The 24,425-nt window shown below is 42.3% G+C and overlaps 1 protein-coding gene across 2 annotated transcripts; it reads left to right on the top strand.

Moving 5' to 3' along the window:
• Window positions 1-3,405: 3,405 nt before the first annotated feature.
• Window positions 3,406-23,834, top strand: LOC117406687 (protein Mis18-alpha-like). Of its 2 annotated transcripts, none has more exons than XM_059028716.1 (6): window positions 3,406-3,485; window positions 4,093-4,298; window positions 15,408-15,474; window positions 21,014-21,136; window positions 22,500-22,590; window positions 23,430-23,834. In XM_059028716.1, the coding sequence occupies exons 2-6, from the start codon at window positions 4,106-4,108 to the stop codon at window positions 23,502-23,504; spliced, it is 549 nt and encodes a 182-aa protein (XP_058884699.1). In that variant the 5' UTR covers window positions 3,406-3,485; window positions 4,093-4,105; the 3' UTR covers window positions 23,505-23,834. The 2 variants fall into 2 exon arrangements, with proteins under 2 accessions (XP_058884699.1, XP_033866837.2); XM_034010946.3 differs by lacking the exon at window positions 3,406-3,485 and adding an exon at window positions 3,882-3,953.
• The last annotated feature ends 591 nt before the right edge of the window (window positions 23,835-24,425 follow it).

Raw genomic sequence — 24,425 nt, 5'->3', positions numbered from 1 at the left:
GTTTCTAGTCGACTGTCTGTGTAAATGTAGCCTGCGCGTGGGGTGCTTTCTTTGTCCCCTTGTAATTGTTTGTTGTTTGTCTTTGCCCATTGGTCCTGGTGTGTGGCTGAGGACCAATGGAATGTGTATAAGCTCCGGTACCCGATTAGAATAAAGGGCACGGCGTCGCCAATTATGTGTGTGTGTTCTGAAAGCTGGTAACTGTTTCAAGATTGCAGTGAAGCAGACAGTGCAGTGGTCTCTGAGTAATTAAAGTAATTGAACTTGAATCAAATATGATAGTGTCACGTCGGGTCGTGCTACGTAGTGCTACGGTACTCTGTGCGCACGGTGCTCAGTATACACGGTGCTTGGTACCCACTGCTACGGCGCCAGTGCACGAATGCACAGTGCTGCACAGTACATGGTGCACATGATGATTCACCAATTGCGACAGTGTCAGTGCACAAGCGCACAGGAAGTGCTTCGGTAACCGGTGTGCATGGCGCTCGGTACACACAGCGCTTGGTACGCACGGTGTAGGTGCTGACCGCTACACTAGTGCATGGGCATACGTTGCTGCACGGTACGCATGGTGCACACGGTGCACAGTGTTTGGTGCCCTCCGCTACAGCGCTAGTGGGTGAACGCAATCAGTGCTTGAGCGCCGTTGCAACCAGTGCAAGCGGTGTTTGGTGCACAGCTAATGCAGAACACCAAACCCATGACAAGCAAGTCAGGGTTCCACTCCTGCACAACCTGCAATGCAAACATCCCGCAGGGGTGCTTGAGGAAGAACCTGGCTTCGAGGTAGTCTCGGAAGCCAGTGCTCCCCCGTTGTCTAGCTCAGTTTCCGCACTAATGGGACACGCTGCAGCCTTCCTGCATGTCCCCTGGACGCTAATGGCAGAACCACGCTGGTCCGTCTTCTGGACACAGGCGATGGCTCCTCACCCTCAAAAGATTCGGCCGGCCTCAGGTCCTAGTGTGCTAAAACAGGCCGCACTGCTTGCCTCTCTAGAAGGCAGGTGTCCGCGTTTCTCCCTCCCCACGCTCCCACGTGGGGCAGGTCGAACCATTGGCAACCTTCTCCAATGCAGACTGTCACCAGGACAGTTCCAGTCACCACGGCTCCGCTGGGTGACCTAAGGCATTGCCTACAGGGTACATCAGCAGTGAACAACTGGGCCCACCAAGCCCACACACCAGCGTCCCAGGAGACGTTTCTAGGGCCAATGCCCTAGACAGCCACCCCAAACTGCCCTGCTACAACCTCAGCAGCCCAAGCAGGGCCCCTGAAGGCTGGCGGCCTCAGACCCCCTTTTCGGCACAACAGCTGCAGTTCTGGTGCGCTTGCACCTCGGGCCTTGTAAACAAACAGTGCGCTCTCCCCTATCTATCTATTCTACCATGGTCTATTTGTTGTCTGCTTCAACTCGCCCACCACAGCTTCGGCCCTTGTGTCCCCCTGGTGCATGCTACACGCTGACCAGGTGTGTGACTGCGCGGTTAGGGTAGGCACAATTGCATAGCCCTTGGTATCTCAGTGCGCAAGGTGCTCATTGCATACAGCACACGGTGCCCAGCATTACAGCGTCAATGCACAGACACAGAGCCGCACATTGCACATAGTGCTCGGTACTCGGTGCTTGGTACGCACGGTGCACACTGCCCACTGCTACAGTGTTAGTGCACGAACGCACGGTACTGCATAGTGCACACAGTGCACGGTACTTGGTGCACACGGTGCTTGGCCACTGCTACACAGCTAGTGCAAGAGCGCACAATGTTGCACAGTGCACGTAGTGCTACGGTACTCTGTGCGCATGGTGCTCAGTATACACAGTGCTTGGTACCCACTACTACGGCGCCAGTGCACGAATGCACATTGCTGCACGGTACATGGTGCACATGTACTTGGTGCACTCGGACACCTGGGTGCTCGCCACCGTGCAAAACGGTTATGCGCTTCAGTTCCGCTTGCAACCTCTTCCATTTCGAGGTATCATGAAAACTTTTGTGACAGACGCTCTCCAGGCCTCAGTACTTCAGAAGGAAGTGGCCGTCTTGCTGTGCAAGCGAGCCATTCGTCTCATAGACCCCACCTCCCACGGAGGGGGGTACTACTCGAGGTATTTTCTGGTGTCCAGAAAAGATGGTGGCTTTCACCCCATCCTAGACCTGAGGCTCCTCAACGGGTTCCTAAAAGAAAGGAGGTTCCAGATGCTGACTCATCGTCACATGTTGGGCTGGATGACTGGTTCACCACCGTGGACTTAAGGGACGCGTACTTTAATGTTCCCATTCATCCAGAGCACAGGAAGTATCTCAGCTTCTCTTTTCAGAGAAGCGTTTACAAGTTTGCTGTGCTGCCATTCGGCCTCTCCCTAGCTCTTCGTACTTTTGTTTGGGGACGTGGAGCTCGCCCTCGTGGCCCTCTCCAAATGAGCTTCTTTCACCCGGGGCTGGAAAGCCTCACAGATGCTACAGGCCACGTCCCTCTCGAGGGCCAAGGTGGCATGTTGAATGCCCAAGCACCGCGCACAGACGGTATGCTTGTCCTCTTGCGGGATATTGGCGTTGCAGGCCGTGCAGGGGTGGAACCCTGACTTGCCTTACATGGGCCTGGTGTTTTGCATGGGTCGTGGACTAAACACCACTTGCACTGCGCTCAAGCACTGGCTAAGTGTGAACGTTGTGCGCTCACCCACTAGCGCTGTAGCAGTGGGTAGCTAACACCGCGCACTGAGTACCGTGGGCACCTTGTGCAGCACGTACTGTGCAGCATCGTATGCTTGTGCACTAGTGTAGTACCAAGCATCGTGTGCACTGTGCATGCGCAATGAGTATTGTGCAGCACCGTGAGCTGTTGTGCTAGGTCTGAGGCAGTGGCCAAGCACCGTGTACACCGCATGCACCGTGCGTCCGGAGCGCCGTGCGTCCGGAGCGCCATGCACACAGAGTACCGTGCAGCACCGTGCGTTCCCACACTAGCTTTGTAGCAGTGGGTACTGTGCGTCCCGAGCGCCGTGCACCGAGATACCTAAGTATCAAGGGCTATGCGTGCGCCGCGGTACCGAAGCACCGGCCAGCCCGCTACGCAAATGTGCCTACCCTAACCGTACAGTCACACACCTGGTCAGCAAGTAGCGTTTATCAGGGGGACACAAGGCCGAAGCCGCTGTGGGTGAGTTGAAGCAGACAGCAAAAACACGGTAGAAAGATAGTATAGGGAAGAGCACAGTGTTTGTTTACAAGGCCTGACTCACCGAGGTGAGCAGGCCTACGCAGTCGGCAGGGTCTACTTGACAGCAGGGATGTGGCAAGGCCTGGTCCCGTGGAGGAGAGCGCGCCTGGAAGAGTCACTGTGCTGCATTACAAAAGTGCTGCATTACCTATTAAATGTTACCTCAAGCTCAATGAAAAAACACGTGAATTTGTATCATTTTTGTTTAAGAAATCTATATTTTGTTGGCGATCCGGTACTTTTGGATTTACTACTGCATGTAAGTATTTCATTTCAATTTAGTGTTTGATCAAGATAGTAGTTACTACGCCCAGCAATTGCCACAATAATCAGTTGATAATGTGTTTGTGAAGTGACAGAGAACCACGTTTGAGCGTTATTTGATCATCTGACGTCAAAACGTCTGCTGTATCCTATGATACAGTGTTGGGCTGCTTATTGCAATGTCGGAGTCAAAATAAAACCGCATTTTAATCAAAATATTATGTATTTACTAGAAAATCGTAACGAAAAAAATATTGAATAATAGAAAAAAACGGGTATCATAGTAAAAATCTACGTCCAGTTAAATCCTGTATGTTTCGGTAAAATTCGGATTAAAACGGAAACGCGGAACACTAAACACGAGCAAGACCGCTGCTGGCCACTAGATGTCAGTAGTCATAGGTCTTCTGGCGTGTTTTGAGGTGATCCGCAATCGTTCCCGAAGACTGCAGAGTGCAAAAATGTAATGCAACAGATTTGTAAATAAAAAAAATAAACTCGAATAATATATTTAATTTAAACAACGTTATCATACAGTTTTGTGTTTTAAGTTTTATGACTCCCCTAAGGAAGACTTAAATGTTAATATATTTGTGTCGTAGCTTGTTATCTAAAATGGCGGAAGGCTGTGGGGATGAGCAGATGTATGTTGAAGAAGACGACAGGACGTTTATGTGTCAGCAGGAGAAGGACGATGAAGACTACACTCCACCAGCAGTCTTCCTCTGCTGTCAGTGCAAACTGCCACTTGGGGACTCCTTTTCACGAATGAGGAGTGAAGATGAAGTGGGCCTGATACTGCTGAAAAGTTATTTTGCGGTCTTGTACGTTATTTGTTTGTGGGCTGGAGAATAATCATTTGTATTGCATTGATGCCAACAAATGTACCATTGATAAAAGGGATGTATATAATTTTGTTCCACGTATGTGTCAGTATCCGACATATTCAGTCATCCCCCGCTCCAAAAAAAAAAAAAAAAATGCTAAAAATTGTTTTAGACACGGACAGATGTATAGTAAAGAGTAAATTGCCAGCAGTTGTAAACTTGTGTAATTATGAATGTGATTGGCTGGAGGCTGTAATATATTGGCATGCTGTCAGGTTGGCTTGTGATGGGTCAGAATGCTCATCAGTGATCAGTCGCTTAACCCCTTGTCTGCTGAGGCCCTTTAATTCTCTGTGCAGAATGTTGTGATTTTGGGAGTCAGCTGTTATATATATATATATTATTATTTATTTCTTAGCAGACGCCCTTATCCAGGGCGACTTACAATTGTTACAAGATATCACATTATACATTGTTTCACATTATACAGATATCACATTATTTTACATACAATTACCCATTTATACAGTTGGGTTTTTACTGGAGCAATCTAGGTAAAGTACCTTGCTCAAGGGTACAACAGCAGTGTCCCCCACTGGGGATTGAACCCACAACCCTCCGGTCAAGAGTCCAGAGCCCTAACCACTACTCCACACTGCTGCCCCTAATGGTATTGAGAGTGTCCTTTTGTAATTTAATAAAGTTTTACCTAATTTGTAGATTCAAGATAACTAGTAATCAATCTAAGTCTCTAATTTTATATAATTACATATGAAGATGAGGTATATCAATAGATTGTGTTCCAGTTAATACCAAAGTTTGAACATATGAAGGCCATCCAATATCTGTTTTCTAGTTCGTCTTGTTGTGATATGAGGTAATTGACTCTTCAATTGGTAATAGATTAAACATAAATAATAGCTGTTTTAGTGTTAGTCACACCATTTATGAGATTTTTTTTTGTATGTCACTGTTAATTATGTATGTGTTAAGATAACGAATATTCTTTTGATAATCATGTTTGTGTGTTAATAATATTGTATCATTAAGATTTCAGTAAATTATTTAACTATTTAAACCATTTAAACAGGAAAACAATGTAACTAATTTGAATGTGATTAAAAGTTACCAATGAAGAGTTGTATAAATCCTCCTGAGACCCAGCCAATCAATACGTTTACATGGCAAAGCGTGTTCCGAAAACTAATGTTTTCAAAACGTCATTTTTCTGTGTTAACATGATTAACGATAGAAAATCTCATTAGAATTCAACTGTATACATGGATTGAAGTGTCAGGTCTTAAATTCAAAAATTACTATCCTATAGCTCTATTCAGATTCCCCCCAATGTGCAATCAGCCTTTCCAACAGGTCATCCTGTTCTATATTAACAGTTTCTTGTGCAGACATTATTTTAAATTCTCACGTCATTTTAAAGCTGGAAAGCATTTGCTGCTTCAGTATGGGCTATTAACAAATACATACGGACGTTAACAAATGTATTACTTTATATCCCTAACCAGTCAAATGGATGCATGCAGACTGACTACAGATTATTATTATTTTCTCTGTTTTCTAAAACCACGTGCAGGAATGAAGGTCAGAGTTTGGAATATCGGAATAAGTTTTCCGAAAGGTGTGTTTACATGATATACATTTTGTTAGTTTTCGGAATATAATCGGAAATTTCTAGGTGTTGCTTTCCGAAAACTGACTTTCTGAATATTCCGATACATTTTCCGAAAACTGTGTTTACGTGACTTTTGGTATCGAAATTAGGCTAGTTTTCAGAAAACTTAATTTTCCGAAAAATATCGGAATTCTCATACTAATGTAAACGCACTGATTGACTTTTGTCCTCTGTAGTAGACAATCAGTTTTTAGGCCTAAGTGTTGCAAAAAGCTGGTTAATCCTACACACTTAATTCCTGCTGGGCCCTCTTGTGGACATCCTGGGCTTTGCAATGACATAATATTTTTGCATTTCTGATGTGTACAAAATGGCGACGGTGTCAATAAGCACGTTTTATGGAAGGAAAAAAGGTACGTTTAAAAATAATATATTTTCAAACTTTGTTTTTATACAATTTCTATTGAATATTATTACATCACAGGAAGTAATCACTCAGTGTTTAGAGCAGTTTACAGGGTGTCCTCGACTCACCGCGCACAAGCGACCCCTGTAGTGTGGCCGGGCACCTGCGGGCTTGCCTGTAAGCTGCCCAGAGCTGCGTTGTCCTCCGACGCTGTAGCTCTGAGGCGGCTGCAAGGTGTGTCTGCAGAGTGTAAAGAAGTGGGCGGCTGACGGCGTGTGTTCATCTTCGCCCCTCCCGAGTCAGCACAGAGGTGGTAGCGGTGAGCTGAGCCTAAAAAATAATTGGGCATTTCAAATTGCGGAGAAAATAATAAAAACTAATTGGCAACGACTAAATTTAAAAAAAATAAAAATAAAACTAATAAAGTCCAGAATCGCAAAAGAATGTTGATTGATTGATGACAACATTTTGAAACAACACGGAAGAGGAGCAACAGAGATGATGACCAGAAGAACCCCTGAAATTGCTGTCACAAAGTGGTATGACAACAAGCCTGTGCTCATGGCCTCCACAGCATATGGGATAGAGGACTACTGTACAAGATGGTCCAGTAAAGAGAAGAGGCACATCCAGGTAGCACGACTGGCTGTCATCAATGAATACAACAGCAGCATGGGTGGAGTGGATATGTGCAAACGCATGCTGAGTTTCTACAGGATGGCAAGTAGGACCAGGAAATTGACTGTGCGGGTCATCTTCCACTGCTTCGACTTGGCAATAACCAACTCCTGGATTCAGTACAAGTCAGACAGCATTGCATTGGAACGTCGTGCCAAAAACACCAAACAATACTTGGAATTCAAGCTGCTGCTAGCTCAAGAGCTGATTGCACAGGCACAGTCTGTACCTCAGGTGATGGTGTAATCACAGATTCCAGTGATGATGATTATGAGCTACAGCGCAAAAAATGGGTGCCGCAACCAGACCAATTCCTGAGAAAATGAGGAGCTCTGCATTTGCCAGAGATGATGCCCGACAAACATGCAGCAAGATGCCAAAGAAAAGGCTGTGATAAGAAAACCTACGTGATGTGCACTAAATGCAAAATGTTCCTCTGTGTTGCCAAAAAAGGGGAATTGTTTCAAGGAATACCACATCCAAATCGCATAAAACAAGCAGACGTTTTAATGTGAATGTAGAAATGTTTTTGTATTACTTGTTTGTTTATTACTTGTTTAAGTTGTTTAGAAACTTTCAAATAAATATAAAGATAAATGTCTTAACACATACTAGTTTACATCAGAGTGGTCCAAATATGGTGTTATTTCTCATTGTGGCTAATTGTTAAGCTAGTCGCATTTGTTCTACAATGCGAGTCCCAATGTCCACTACAGTGCACATGTAATTAGTTAAATAAAAATAATGAATTGACATTTTTTTGTTGGTTGTATGTTTTTCACCCTGTGGCAAAGTGGTAATGACGTGCAGGTGAGTGCAGTGCAGAATAATCACACAGACAACGTTGGTACAGGTGCAAGGGTGTTTATTTAATTTAATAAATGTCCAGAGCCTTAAGGCAAACCTGCAAATAATAATAGTGCTGGAAGTGATACAGCGGCGTGTATCACTTCTATTTGTAATCCACGGGTTTGACCCGCAACCCCAAAAGTCCTGTTCAGACACCCACACAAAACACAAACACAAAGACAGTGCGTGATTCAAGTGCTAATGGTGCAAACAAAAGACACAAAACACTCACGGTTGATTTCACAAATACGGGCTCCTTCTCGGTTATATAATTTAACCATATGCAAAGGAACAGATCACTCAAGCCATGCCCCCTATTTATACCCTCGCCCATGACCCCGAGGTTAACGAGCGCATCCGCTCCTCCAGTCCTCGGATGCCACGCCGCTTACCGTCTGGGTCACTGAGCTCGGGTGCCATAGCTCCGCCCCCTTCCAAACTGACCGACTTCCATCTACCCTACGGAATAAATTGTCGTGCCATTTCATTAAGGGTACTCTGTTCCTCGTGCACCGTGCCATCACAGGTCGAGAGGGAGATCTAACACTAAGACTCATTCGATCTCTGTCACACACCCCAAATACAAAGAAGAGCAGAAAAGTTTTCAAATTGAGAAACATTTTTTTTTTGCTGGGTCTCAAGATAAATAGGGTGTGCTCTAATTGATAATATTCACTACCTGATGAAAACTAAAAGTTGAAAGCCGTTGTAGACGTGGATCAGAAATGTTTTTAAAAATATATATATTTTTTGAAGTTTGTTCAATAAAATGAATTGAATCTTGGAAAATTTGAGTAGTATGGATCCATGAGAAAAACCACAAGGGGTGTGACTGAAGTTCTCTGCAGCTCTGAATCATAAGGGTAAAGGTTTGTAGGAACATTCCTGGCTAGTTGGCATAAATTGAGAGAGGTAATCACTTTCTTTATAGACATTACCTTATATTGGTCAGCACCTTTGTAAAGATTTAAGCATTGCAGTGCACAAAAGGTTTTTTAGTTTTGTTTAGTGGGTGTATGTGTGTGTGTGTGTGTATATATATATAATATAATATATATATAGTACCAGTCAAAAGTTTGAGTACACTTGCTGGAAACTAGGTTTTTTTCATAATTGACCATGTTTTACGTCGTATATGTTTCTGTAAATACTTGAAAATGAAAACACATGTTACAATGTACAAAACAAAACATAAGGAGTATCAAAGCAATGTTCAAGAGAATTGAAAATTGTCTCTAAATCTTGGATTCCTCAAAATAGCCACCCTTTGCCTTAATAACAGCCTCACAAACACGAGGCATTCGGTTAACAAGTTTCAGCAGGAAATCACCCGACATGTCTTCCCAGCTCTTCTGCAGCAATTCCCAGAGATGTAGGGCACTTGTGGGTAGCTTTGCTTTGACTCTTCTGTCCAGTTCGTCCAATACAAGTTCTATGGGATTGAGGTCTGGAGACTGGACAGGCCTGGTCATTAGATTGAGTTGTCCTTCACTTTCCTTCTTCGCCAGATAGTTCTTGCACAGCTTTGAGGTGTGTTTCGGGTCATTATCTTGCTGAAGAATGAAGGACTGCCCAACTAGCCGTAATCCTGATGGAATGGCATGCCTCTGAAGTATGCTATGATAGCCATGCTGGTTGAGCGTGCCATGGACTTGGTAAAGATCACCAACTCTGTCACCAACAAAGCAACCCCAGACCACAACACTTCCTCCTCCATGCTTGACAGTGGGAACCACACATGCAGAACTCATGCGCTCGCTCTCTGCATCTTACAAATACTCGGCGGTTGGACCCAAATATTTCAAATTTTGACTCATCGATCAATAAGACCGACTTCCACTCCTCAAACGTCCAGTTTCTGTGTTTTTTGGTCCAGGCAAGTCTCTTCCTCTTATTCTGCACTCTTAACAATGGTTTCTTTGTAGCAATTCTTCCAGTTAGGCCAGCTTCACGCAATCTCCTCTGAACAGTTGATGTTGAAACATCTGTACTTCTAGTAGCATTTAGCTGAGCTTGTATTTCAGGAGCAGTTAATCGCCGGTTTCGCAGACTTGTGACTCTAATGAACTTGTTCACTGATTCTGAGGTCACCCTTGGCCTGCCTGACCTTGTTCGGTCCTCATGAGTGCCAATTTCTTCAAGTCGTTTGATGGTCTACCTTCATTTCTTAAAATAATTAGACTGTCTTTTTTTCTTTGCTTAACTGAGCGTATTTTGCCATTTTCTGCTCCCTTACATTCAGGAATGACAAACTTGTGCCTATGCTACCTATATTTATAGGTCCCTCATAATTGGTGACAAAAGGTTAATTAGGTAACATGCTAGTTAACTCGGAGAACATCTAACAAAGACACTTTTATAGAACATAAGAACATAAGAACATAAGAAAGTTTACAAACGAGAGGAGGCCATTCAGCCCATCTTGCTCGTTTGGTTGTTAGTAGCTTATTGATCCCAGAATCTCATCAAGCAGCTTCTTGAAGGATCCCAGGGTGTCAGCTTCAACAACATTACTGGGGAGTTGGTTCCAGACCCTCACAATTCTCTGTGTAAAAAAGTGCCTCCTATTTTCTGTTCTGAATGCCCCTTTATCTAATCTCCATTTGTGACCCCTGGTCCTTGTTTCTTTTTTCAAGTCAAGGAAGTCCCCCGGGTTGACATTGTCTATACCTTTTAGGATTTTGAATGTTTGAATCAGATCGCCGTGTAGTCTTCTTTGTTCAAGACTGAATATACTTAGGCCAGTGTTCTAACACCGTGTTATATACATTTCAGACTTTTAATTGACTTGGGCTTCAGACTGAAATCCCCTTGCTTTGGGTGACCATTTTATTGAAATTGACAAGATTTACATTTTCATTTAAAAATAAAATTTTTGAATGCAGTTCACTTATGATTATCAGCTTATACACGTATCCTATAATGACAGCAATCTTCAAGTCTTGCCACAGATTCTCAATCGGATTCAAGTCCGGGCTTTGACTGGGACATTCACTTTCTTGTTTTTAAGCCACTCCAGTGTCGCTTTGGCTGTGTGCATGGGGTCATTGTCCTGCTGTAAGGTGAATCTCCGTCCCAGTTTTAGGTCTTCTGCAGACTGAAGCAGGTTTTCCTCAAGGATTTGCCTGTATTTAGCTCCATCTATTTTGCCCTCTACCCTGGCAAGCTTCCCAGTCCCTGCCGATGAAAAGCATCCCCATAGCATGATGCTGCCACCACCATGCTTCACAGTAGGGACGGTGTTACCTGGGTGATGTTCTGTTATGTTTGTTTTGAAAGCTCCTTGGTCTTCGTGGTAGTATCTTTTGCTTTGAATGCACTACCCAACTGTGGGACCTTACAGAGACTGGTGTATTTAGTCTGAAATCATGTGAACCACTTTTATTGCACACAGCACACAGATGGACTCCATTTAACTTATTGTGTGAATTCAGAAGGCAATTGGTTGCACCTGAGCTTATTTAGGAGTGTCATAGCAAAGGGGGTGAATACTTTTTCAGGTTTTTATTTTTAATAGATTTGTTCCTTCCCCCCATTTTTTCACACATTGAAAGTGTTGAGTAGGTTGTGTAGATCAAAGGGGAAAAAATCCCATTTAAATGCATAAAGGTTTCAGGTTGTAACACAACAAACTGTGAAAACGTCCGGGGGGGGGGGGGGGGGTGAATACTTACTATAGGCACTGTGTATGTATGTATGTATATATAATATTGTGCATAACATCAACAGGCAATGGTTTGTTACCCAAAATCGTTCTGCAATCTGAGGTAATGTAATTGTTAGGGCTGGGACGATGGATCCATGCATCGAATCGGTCCAATAACCATCGATGGATCAAAACAAAATGAATACGGTGAAACCACATGTTGTTTCATTAATCCATTTTATAAGGACGAAATTAAATTATATAAAACTGTACTCTAGTTCCCCGCCTTTGCTTTCTATTTCTTTCAAAACCCTGCCCCCCCACACACATCTACACCCAAACATTTTCTAAAATCAGCCTGGGAACTCAGTTAAAAGTGTGAACAGAAAAAACCCAGTGAAATACCAGTATAGCTGCAACAGGAGTAAAGCTTTCTCTGTTAAATTATTAACAATGCTGTCCGACGTTTGGAAGTTTTTTTCTAAAGAACAAAATGTAACGGTAAAATGCAGCATTTGTGAAAGTTTGCTGAGCTTCTCCGGCAATACCACAAACCTGCGGGACCATTTAGTGAGGCTCCATCCAACAAAATATGACATTGTGAGTACGAAAAAACAAAAGGAACTACCTACAGTGGCATGATATTTTGGAAAGAAAATCAAGCCAAAAAGTGCCCGAGCAAAATAAATAACATACCTGATAGTGGATGTTGATACATCGTGTAGGGAGCTGCATTTAAAAATGTGATACACCCTGTCGAAACATTTGCAGAGCAATGCCTTTACTTACGCATGTAAATGGTCATACTGGGGCACTTTTTAATGGTGTGGCAAGTGTGCGCTGTGCAGGGCACAATATAAACCTATGGATTCAGAACAGTTTGAAGGATGTTCAAGCCGTACACACATTAGTGGCAACAGCAAAAAGACTGGTTGCACATTTTTAAAAAAGCGAGCTGGCAACGAGTGCTTTAAATAGTTAACAAACAGAAATGCTGAACACAGAAAATGCACCACTAAAGTTAATACAGGATATGCAAACAAGATGGAACACAGTATATTATATGTTTTGAACGTCTGGTAGAGTTGAAGTGGCCAGTAATTGCAGTTTTGTCAAACTTGATTTGACAAAAAAGTCTGATGCTGCTCTATTATTATTATTATTATTATTATTATTATTATTATTATTATTATTTATTTCTTAGCAGACGCCCTTATCCAGGGTTGCAAGGTTGCAAACAGGAACTGTAACAAAAAAAACATAAACTCGGTTACCCAAGGGCATCCGGTATACTTTAATAAAGGCAATATATGCAGCACGTTCATTGTCATGTTATTTGTCCCATCCAGTCATTTTTTTTATTAGTACCGAATCAAAACAAAGAATGTGCCTATTTGGGTTTAAAATTTTAACTGTGTTTAAAAAGTAAGCAGCAAGTTGTTTGAAGCGAGGTGGCTGTGCTAGATCGTACCTGTAGTACTGATTTAACTTGGCTACAATCGACAGGAATACTTTTCATCTGTGCTGACTTTCCAGTTTGTTTTCTGAAAGCTGTTTATTTTGCGTTCTGTTCAGCAGCCTCTGTGGTAGCCTTTTGTTTTAATGTGTGATTCTGAAGCTAAATAGCGATCGATCATATTTTCTTCAGACACATTACAAGATGTGCAAAACAATTACCTCCATCTGCATGTACTGATTCTTTGGGAAATATCTTGACACAATCATCAGCTGAAATATACTTTTTTTTTTTTTTTTTTTGCTTTGTCGTCCATTTCTGGTATTTTACCTCCAATGCTGAAAACTAGCAATGTACATCAAACCAATGCAGCACTGACTTTGTCCCACCCCCTACTGTACAGTACAGGTCACAGAAAAGCCAGTACAGACGCACTGATAGGCTGATTAAAACATCATTGTCATTTGAACAGTAAACAAGAATGTTAACCGCTTTGGAGTATTTTTTTGTAAATGTTATTTGTATAAGGACGTTGTTTTGGGGTTTCTTTTGCCTAAGTGCAGTGAAGGACAGCAAAGGAATAAAAAAAGCCTATTTACAGAAGGAAGATACGTAGTTTGTGCAGCAGTTCATTTAAACAAGGTTTCTTTTTTCTTCTCTCCGTACTTGTCCGGTATGCATTGGCCCCTAAAATAAGTGAATTTCACGGTGACCCCTCAGTTTCCAGATTTCCACGAAATCACGATTTAGGTAGACACCTATTCATAACCCCCTAGTGCCACTGGAAGCACACCCTGTCAACTTTTGCTCTAGATCTAACTCCAGACAACGCAACATTGAAGAATAATGCCAGTTCGGTTAGGACTATGTGGTACTTTAGCCTCACCAAAGTGGCCATAAGCAGAGCTCGAATGCATGACAAATGCAACTTAAAATATCTGCCAAAAATCCAAAATGTTTTGCTTGATGCTTATAGATCTCATCAACATCTATCCAAAAATGTCTTTTTGGGTGATCTCTTAAAGCCTCCCCCCCCCCCCCCCCCCCCCGTTAGTGGTTAATAACCAGTGGGGGGACTTGAAACCAAAAGTGTTTAACAAAATTTAGAAGACTGGTCCTAAGTGTTCTCTGAGCAATACTAACATTTTAGGACCTGCATCCCCTACAGGCTAAAGGACTGGGCTGAAGTTCGAATAAAACTTGTCATGTACCCCTCATCTGGTAACTTGCGTTAGGTGAGTAAGGTGCTCCTGGTATATTTGTTCTCCAAAGCCCCATTCATTATGAGTTGAATGAGGTACTTCACATGCTGGTAGCGTCTGAGTTGAGCCCTGGGTGATTTTTCTGGTCAGGGTCACTTTTTCACTTTTTTGAAGGGGAAATAAAAAAAATTAAAAAAATTTGCACTTCTGCACTCAGCGGACCCGAAAACCCCCAACGGCTCTGGTTGAGTTGGTATGGAATGACCCATAAGTGGATCAATCGAAAATTAGCTGAACTCGTTTCTCTCCAACATCAACTCAACCCAGTTTGAGCTACAAGGTTGCAAACAGGAACTGTAACAAAAAAAACATGTGGTTACTTTGAGCCTTTGATCGTTGACCTCAAAAAAATAATGAAGCCACATCATAAAGTATCTTTGGCCACATGTTTCAAGTGCCTTCCCACACAAGTGAGAAGTTTTCAATAATGTCAACATGACAACCACAGAAGTAGGTGGGTCTTTCTGTATCGTCACATCAACAAAAGAGAAATGCAGTACAGTGCAGAAAAATGCAGGTGCATCACAAAGCTAATTCCACAAAACACAAGCTGGTAACACAGCTCCTAATCAAAGGAGTTTGTTTTTATTATTGATCCTCTTTGCAGAGAAACAACAGTTACATGCAGATTGTTTTAATTGTGTTCTGGATGTATCATAGCGCTGGCCAGTGCCAGCATTCAAGTAGACTGCAAATTAGGTCTAACAACTGTGTCACATCGAAGGTATTTTATCACTGTAACATAATGAAATTAGAACCACCGACCTCATTATCTGTAAAAGCCTCTCTAGATCATCGATCCCGAGTAAAAGAAAAAAAAAAAATTACTAATACTAACACACAATACACCCAAACAATAACAATACCAGCAATACAAAAATAATACAAATAAACACAGGGGCGGGGGTGCCCCGTCACAGCCTGTCTTCATTTTTGTAGGTAATTTACGCTCAGCACCTTAAGTTGAGCAAGAACATTTCTGATGAAAAATGGAGGAGACAGAACAGCCATGGTTCATTGTAGTTGTAATTTAGGATAAAGCTATATCAGTATACATGTTAATCAATTGGGATTTGTAACAATTGATATCCTGCCTGCTTTCAAATATGAATCACAGTCTTGTATATTGTATAGCTGATTTTATTTCACTTTTTTTTTTCCAGAAACTACCAACAATGTTGTTGCAGGTAATGAAACCTGTCTTTCGACACAAAATGATGAACATAGCTGGTAGGTATTGTGACAGAACAGAGGCTTTGCATGTGCATGTGTTGGTTTGTGTAATTATTTAATTGGAAAGTGTGGAATATGGCTAGGTGGTAATCGAATTATTAACCCCTGGGCACATCCTATAAAAGCAGACAAAGAAGTGTTTGTTGGGAGAGAATGTGGAGGTTTCATGAAGGTGCTGCCCAACCTGAACAGTGTAGAAAGAGAAAGAAAGAAAGAAAGAGAGAAAGAAAGAACCATGATAGCAGAACTTGGGTGTTGTATTATTTTGTTTAAACCTTTTTGTTTGTTTTTGTTGTAAAATATAAGTGCAGAAAATGTGCTGAATTGCAGTTCCTGGGTCAAATATTTCAAAGGCGCAGATCAGCCTTGTCCCGGAAGCTGTTCCACACGTGGTTTTAGAAGTGGGATACTAACCCAGCTCAGAACTGCAGAAAAAACAAAAATGGAAGAAATGTTAATGGTGTTGATACAGGCCACTGCTGCAGAACAAGAGGCCAACCGCCTACAGCGAGAGAGAAATCAGCAACTGAGGGAAAAGTTGCAGCTGCCAGAGCGAGAGTTGCTGTTGCTATCCCGAGTGCCAAAGAGGGAGAAGCACCGCTATCTCAAGAGCCAGAGGGAGAAGCACAGCTGTTTTGAGAACCAGAGGGAGGAGCCACCACTGTCCCCAGAGCCAAAGGGGGAGGAGACACCGCCAGTTCCAGAATCCGAGGCGGAGGAGGTGGAGATGAAGAGACCACCTCCACCCCAGTCCCGACCACCACCCCACTGCACCGATCCAGCGCTGGTAGGTCAGGTCCCTTGTCCCGTGCTCCTAGACACCCTGCTGTTGCGTCTGGACCTGGTCGCTGGGCCTGATCTTCAGGCACAGTTTCTTCCCCTGTCTCCTACTTCGCTCCCCCTGGTAAACCAGACGTCGCTGCACTGTCGCTGTTCGTCACCATTGTTACCCCTGTCGTCTACTTCTCCCCTCCACCCCCGGTGGTTCAGACGTTGTTGCGCCGGCCCAAGTTTTCACATCTCTGTCTGCAGCTACAGCCACCAGGTAACCGGCCTGCGCTCTAGTCAGAAAGAAATGATTGTTGGGAGAGAGCGTGGAGGTTTCAGTGAAGGTGCTGCCCAAGAAATAATGCACCGTGATAGCTGAACTTGGATGCTGTTCACTATCAAGTACAAAATGTAACCATTACCGTATGGGTGTTTACCTCCTAAATTTCCTGAACCTAAATAGATATACCAAAGCTGCGTGCTAGTGCTTGAGACGCAGTCATGCCCGCCCCAAGGGCATAAGAAGACTGCATGCACAGATACCAGCATCATTCTTCAGAGGACTGAACCTAACGAGGGAGCCATAGACAGATAAGACATTTTTATCTGTATTTATTATTCGCAAATTGTTTTACAATGATTAATGCGATAACATAAGAACATTTACAAACGAGAGGAGGCCATTCGGCCCATCTTGCTTGTTTGGTTGTTAGTAGCTTATTGATCCCAAAATCTCATCAAGCAGCTTCTTGAAGGATCCCAGGGTGTCAGCTTCAACAACATTACTAGGGAGTTGGTTCCAGACTCCCACAATTCTCTGTGTAAAAAAAGTGCCACCTATTTTCTGTTCTGAATGCCCCTTTATCTAATCTCCATTTGTGACCCCTGGTGCTTGTTTCTTTTTTCAGGTCAAGAAAGTCCCCTGGGTCGACACTGTCAATACCTTTTTAGAATTTTGAATGCTTGAATCAGATCACCGGGTAGTCTTGTTTGTTTTAGTTTAGGGATAATTCTGGTCGCTCTTCTTTGCACTCTTTCTAAAGCAGCAATATCCGTTTTGTAGCGAGGTGACCAGAACTGAACACACTATTCTAGATGAGATCTTACTAATGCATTGTACAGTTTTAACATTAAATCCCTTGATTTAAATTCAACACTTTTCCCTAAATATCTGAGCATTTTGTTGGCCTTTTTTTTATAGCTTCCCCACATAAACTCAACATAAACTCTTAAATCTTTTTCATAGGTTCCTTCTTCAATTTCAGTATCTCCCATATGGTATTTATAATGTACATTTTTATTGCCTGCTTGCAGTACCTTACACTTTTCTCTATTAAATGTCATTTGCCATGTGTCTGCCCGGTTCTGAATGCTGTCTAGATCATTTTGAATGACCTTTGCTGCTTCAACAGTGTTTGCCACTCCTCCTATTTTTGTGTCATCTGCAAATTTAACAAGATTGCTTACTATACCAGAATCTAAGTCATTAATGTAGATTAGGAAGAGCAGAGAGCCTAATACTGATCCCTGTGGTACTCCACTGGTTACCTCGCTTCATCTTGAGGCTTCTCCTCTAATTGGTACTTTCTGTTTTCTACATGTTAACTACTACCTAATCCATGTGCAAACATTTCCTTGAATCCATACTGCGTTCAGTTTGAGGATTAATCTTTTATGCAGGACTTTGTCAAAAGCTTTCTGGAAATCTAAATAAACCATGTCATATGCTTTGCAATTATCCATTGTCGATGTTGCATCCTCAAAAAATATTATTTACGTTGTTTTAGTTTTAATAATTACATGTAATTTGTGCACATAGCCTGTTGTTTGTTGCGTCCCACAGTGGCCTTGTGCCTCATGTGAAGCCGGCGGCTTCTGTCGCCCCTTCCCAGGGACTAAGCAACTTGAGTTACAGGCTGCTTTGCTCCATCTGGAGTTAAAAGTAAAAGTTTTGTTTTTTAAAATTATATTATTATTATTATTATTATTATTATTATTATTATTATTATTATTATTATTATTATTTTAACTGTAATACCGAGTTTTTGTCTTGTGTCTTTTTTGTGCAGAAGCATGAGTGCAGCTCTGGGCTCAGCAGCTGTGCGTTGACTGAGATACGCACTTCGGCGCAGATTGCTTGCAGTCTCTTACTGTATCTCGTTGCCGTTTTGGTGTCTGCAGCACCATTACGAAGGCTGTTAGGCCTCTAACAGCAGGCTTCCCTCAGTCTTGTATGCATTCGGACTGTTTTGATTTGCTAGAAGCTATATAGGTGGGCATCCCTGTATATTGCTTCTTGCGGTAAGCGAACAGAGTAGACCTGTAGGTCACCGACTCGATACCCATACCAAACAGGGAATGAGGTTGCTGTACCGAGGGTAACGTATTGTACCAGCCGGTACCATACTGTATTGATCTTAGGCACCGTACCTGTACCGAATCGACCATACTGTTTCATCCTGGTACCATACTGCTCTGATTTGGTGCAAAATCACAGACCCGTTTTTGAGCACGGTATTATCCCTGGTCCAGTACCAGAGGACTTGGTTCGGGTCTTGACCTGCCGTGTTACAGTTTTTTACAGTCCTGTACACTGCGACGCTGTGGTAAAGTGGTTTGCAGTGCAGTAGAATAACGACCCAACACAGTTTATCGATGAAAAGAAGCTTTATTGTTGCTTAAATAATAAGACTGGCTATACACAGCAATGTGTAAAGCCCAGTCAAAACCCACAGGGTTCAGTCCCGAAATAATACTTTATAATAATAACACACACTTTAAACACATACATGATCACAATTCCAACAGTGAGTGCTCCTAATGCAAGTGGTGAATTAAAACAACTACGGTGACAACAGTAGTGCAATATAGTCCAGGGTTTGGTGCTGGCTTTGTAGCGACAGCTCCTGAATAATTTAGCCGTCTAACAATGACACACACAATAGTTAATAGACAGACAAAACAACACAAAACACTCACTGTTAGTTTTCATTTGTACTCTTTGCAGGTCCTTTCGCAAACATAACAAAGGAACATATCTCTTCACCACATCCCTCAGTCACGCCCCTTTCAGTAGCGAGTGCAATCGCTTTTTCTCCATCCGCAATTGCCAAATCACCGACCGTATTAAGGTGATGACTTTTGGTATTGTGACTCCGCTCCCTTTCTGGATGGCCAACTTCCAACTTTCCCTGGAATGAATTGCCAACCCATCCAGTCCGGGGCACACTGTTCCTGTTATACCGCATTCTCACAGGTCGGGAGGGAGATTTATGACTTGGATAAACTCGCTGTCTGTCACAGTGGCCCTGTTACATTACTGTAAAGCGGTGTTGCTGCTTGAGCAGATGCCCTCAGCCTGCACTGGGGCGCTGTGTAAAATGGCAGTGGAGTTTTTATTTGATGTCAGCAGCTTCTCAGACCCTACTTTTGGGTTTCTTGCACATGCACCCTTGCAAGCCTAGTTCAGCAGGTAATTTTCAGCCTGCATGAACCGTGACCGCCTATTGACAGTGTTTCGTCACTGTCTTAAGGCACTCACTTGGTGCAAACAGCCTGCTCATCTGCTCATCTGCATAGCGTTGGGCAGTGTCACCAGAAGGGAGGACGTCACCACGGACGCGTCCAGCCTGAGCTGGGGCGCTTTGTAGGATGACACGGGGGCGCAGGGGGTGTGTAACCCCCCTTGGCACAGTCCCCACATAAATGTTTGGAACTGCAAGCAGTTTAACTAGCCTTGCAGCATTTATTACAGAAGGTTCATGGGATGCACGTGCTTGTCCGTGCAGACAACACAACAGTGGTGGCTTACATCAACCACAAGGTCGGCCTCAGGTTGCCCAGTCTCTGTTACGTGGCCCGTAAGCTTGCTCTGGGCACACAAGAACCTGCTTTCACTGCGGGCAGTATGTCTGCCCAGGGTGAAAAAAACTGGGCAGCGGACCTCCTCTCTAGGAGGGTCGCAGTGCCTCAAAGTGGAGGCGAACGCCAAGGTGGTAGCCTCATTTGGGAGAGGTTTGGGAGAGCAGAGATGTTCTCTTGTCTCCCAGGTATCAACCCACTGTCCCCTCTGGTTCTCCATAATAGGAGGCGGGGACCCGCTGGCGGTAGATGCCTTGGCACACCAGTGGCCAAGGCAACTGTTATATGCCTTCCCACCGCTCACCTTGCTCCTGCTGTGTCTAGAGAAAGTCAGGCAGGACCAGGCCAAGTAGCCCCTTATTGGCCCAGGAGGTTTAAACCCTGATGCAGCTCCTGAGTGGTCAGCTGTGGAGACCAGCCTTATCCACGATGATTTACCACAGTATGAAGTATGTTGACACTGGTGATTTTATACAGTGCAATACAAAGGCAATGATCCTCAGATCTTTTGGCACCTGCTGGCACCATGGCAGACTATAAATTGTGCCATTGTTCCTCACCTTTACTAAGAACCAAGTAGAAGCAGCACATCGCTTACTTTTTTTTTTTACTATTACTTGTAATAACTATACCATCAAGTTTACTTGGAGATAATCGTCTCACTAGAATGAAAACATATATTTTTGATTTTATCCACTCAGAAAATTGTTATCTCCTCCTACACTCGCTGAACCCTGTAGTCAATGATTACACAATGATTTATAAGTGGACTTGTTCAGACTCAAAATCTCATTGATTCACCTGTTAATATATTTCAGTATGTTGTACAGAGAATTAAACCCATTAATTTACTCTTGCAGTATTGTCATATTTGTCCTATTTTCCTTTCTTTATTTTTTCCTTTCAGCTTGTTTTTAACATTGTCTTGTGGTGGCTGTTCCTTAGAACTGGGTAGGCTCTACACATGCACACCAAAGCACCTTGACTACAAAAGGGATGTGTTTTGCCTTAATATCAAGTCGGTTGAGAGGTATGAGGAGTTTTATATTTATCTTTAACTTCCAAAGGAATGTATTTCCAGTTTAATAATTCCTCAAAGGTTAAGCTTGATGCACAAGTACGGTATATGTGCTTCAGTGGCTGATAAATGCTTCTTGCTAGGAACTGCTTAAAAGTTTAGTTTATGGAAGAAAGAGCATTTATCAATGTTAACATAACACTATCTGCATTGATCGTAAGTATGTAAAAAAGGTGCTATACATCCATCTCTGGCAAACAGGGTTTCCCGTATTGGAAAACGGAAAGAATGCTTTAGCATTTCATCAGCATCTCCTGAACATCAGTCTCCCATTGATGATTTCTGGTGACACTGCTGTGTCATGTTTTGAATCTCTGATTCAGTACTTTTTTCACTAGTGTTAGTCTTCCAAGCATGCAATTGTTTTCTGTAGCTTGAGTCATTTCCCCTGTACAGGAACTTTGCCTTGTTGTGAAGAGTTCCATAAGCCAACACTGCTGCAGCATTGTGGTCATGTTATTAGAAGTGCTAGGGCAACACACGGTTCTTCAGTTGTGTTTCTTTGAGATTCCTCTTCCCAAGTCAACAGATGCTTCTAAACTAAGCATCCTGTCAACATGCGGTGTAGCTTAAGATGATTGTTATATTTGTACTGATACCTGTTTTAATATTCTTACGTGATACAAAAAATATCACAGTCCGATTTGTCTGTCTGCTGAAATGTAATAATCTATCAAGGAAACAAGGTTTTCCGAAAGTATCTGCAGCAGATCACCATGTTCATAGACTGAAGCTTATATAAGTAGCAGCTCATAGCAGTTGGACATGATTGGCTATAGGAGGGTTATAACAACAAACATGCCTGAAAAAACATGTATTATCATTGCTCACCAATCACCACCCCACCAATATGCTTCACGAAACTCTTAATTGGCTGAACAGGCTATTAAAATAGGGCAGCAGTGTGGAGTAGTGGTTAGGGCTCTGGACTCTTGACCAGAGGGTTGTTGGTTCAATCCCAGGTGGGGGACACTACTGTTGTACCCTTGAGCAAGGTACTTTACCTAGATTGCTCCAGTAAAAACCCAACTGTATAAATAGGTAATTGTATGTAAAAATAATGTGTAAAAAAAAAACGTAATTGTATGTAAAAATAATGTGATATCTTGTAACAATTGTAAGTCCCCCTGGATAAGAGTGTCTGCTAAGAAATAAATAATAATAATAATAAAATGTACACAATGAGACCTGAAGTGATTTAGCTTCTATTAATTTTCAGGAAGTATGCTCAAGTGACCAAAATGTAACAAATTATGTTGTTTGTGTTTTTCAACACATTTTACCACGTTTTCTTACTTTGATTTATGATGTTTAGTTATGTGCTCGGATTCACACCGCAGATAGTGTTTCCAGATGAAGAAGATAAACCTGAGTCCAGGGTGTGTGTAGAAGCTGAGATGGAAAAGGTCAATCTGATTTTTAAATTTCACATTTTACTAATGTGCTTGTGTGTGCTCCTTTTTATATTTAACTTTAAACCATTTGTTGTCTGGTCTTGTATTTATTTGCTCATGTCGCAGACAGATGTCAAAATACATCTGTTGGACAGGGACTCCCGAGTGGCGCATCCAGTAAAGGCACCGCATGGAGTGCAGGATGCGCCCTATAGCCTGGAGATCGCCGGTTCGAGTCCAGGCTATTCCACTGCCGACAGTGGACGGGAGTTCCCAGGGGGCAGCACACAATGGGCCGAGCGCACCCCGGTTAGGGAGGGCTTAGACCAGCCAGAGTGTCTTCGGCTCACTGAGCACCTGCGACCCCTGTAGACTGGCTGGGCGCTTGCGGGCTTGCCTGTAAGTTGCCCAGAGCTGCATGGTCCTCCGACACTGTAGCTCTGAGGTGGGAAAAAAGCGGTGACTGGGTTGAAATAAAAAAATAATTGGGCTTTCCAAATTGGGGGAGAAAATGAGAAAATATAATTGCCGATTCCAAATTAAAAAAAATAAATGAAATAAAATAAAAATACATCTGTTGGTGTAACAAACTGCTAGCAGATTGCAAAATGTTATTACAAATTTGCAATAGCTTTAGGATAGTCAGGATATTAATGTTTCGGAGTGTGCTGTAATAACTATTAAAGATCATAATATTTGTTATGTTTTATTACATTTTGTAATTTGCACCTGCTGAAGTCTTTATCATTAAATATTAAAAATAGACTACATAATTTCTATTTTTATTTTTGCAAATAACTAAGGATTAAAATAGTTCTCTAAGGAACACATTTTTCTTTCTGTTTTGGCAGATCAAAGCAGTTGTAGTGACAATGGAGAAAAGACTATCCACACTGGAATCTAAGGTTCCTACTCACAGAAAATAACTACAAAAAGAACACTAGACTTCTACTTTTTTATGTTCACTTAGCGCCTCTTTTTAGCGCATGTTTTGAAAAGAAAGTCAGTTTCAACAAGATAGTCAACAAGGTAAACCTCAGAATATCAATAAATATTGTTCTGTTTCTGCCCCATACTTTTGGGGCTTGTAATTGATTTCAGGATGTGTATTCTGTATAGAATAAATAGAAACCAAAGCTTGTTTATATTTTTGCACTTGTTTGGCGGTTCTTTGCACCTGCACTGAATATTGTGACTTTGACTTTAGGTTGCAGGACTGTTAACAATTGTTCTCCATCCTCCATACTTAAAGGTAATACAACAAAACTGGTTTTAATAAATGAATGAACAAATCCTATTGTGTACATGGATTCATATTGCTCAGTGTTTTCAGAGCTTCCATTCTCAGTTTCTTTCTGTCTACCTCCTCATTGCAGTACATTAATTACACAGGCAGACAGGGGTATACAAGTGGACTACTCCTAGTACACTTCTAGAAAAAAAGGCTTTAAACAGCTGAATAGATGAAACACCAAGAAAGCTGATTCCCACACATTTCTATAATTCAGGTATTTTGAATGTAATTGATCACTTTGTTGTATAATACCATAAACTAATATAAGTTAGTTCAGTTTTTTATTACATAGCATCCAGTGGACATTGATGGTTCTCTAAAGGGATATTTAGAAACATGACCCATAGGTGGCACCCATGTTATATCCTTGCAACTTTGCACCTAGAACAAAGCTACACAAATCAGTCATTATTTTTAAACCAGACTTAGAAACGTATCTTAAAATACTAGTATGTTAACCTCTAATTGAAAATTCCATACATTCCTCCTAGTTTTTACAGATGCAAATCCTGTGTTTTGTGATTGATTATTCTTCTTGTTTAAGAAAGTGGAG

The sequence above is a fragment of the Acipenser ruthenus genome, chromosome 8 (assembly GCF_902713425.1).
Source record: "Acipenser ruthenus chromosome 8, fAciRut3.2 maternal haplotype, whole genome shotgun sequence".
In the NCBI taxonomy this organism is placed as follows: Eukaryota; Metazoa; Chordata; class Actinopteri; order Acipenseriformes; family Acipenseridae; genus Acipenser; species Acipenser ruthenus.
This window is presented reverse-complemented; position numbering and strand designations above follow the sequence as displayed.

Excerpts from the sequence above, each read along its gene's own strand:
- LOC117406687 (XM_059028716.1), top strand. The coding sequence starts at position 4,106 with ATGGCGGAAGGCTGTGGGGATGAGCAGATGTATGTTGAAGAAGACGAC. Across the intron at positions 15,475-21,013 it reads CAAAATGATGAACATAGCTG|CTTGTTTTTAACATTGTCTT; the intron begins GTAGGTATTGTG and ends TTTTCCTTTCAG. Across the intron at positions 21,137-22,499 it reads AATATCAAGTCGGTTGAGAG|TTATGTGCTCGGATTCACAC; the intron begins GTATGAGGAGTT and ends TATGATGTTTAG.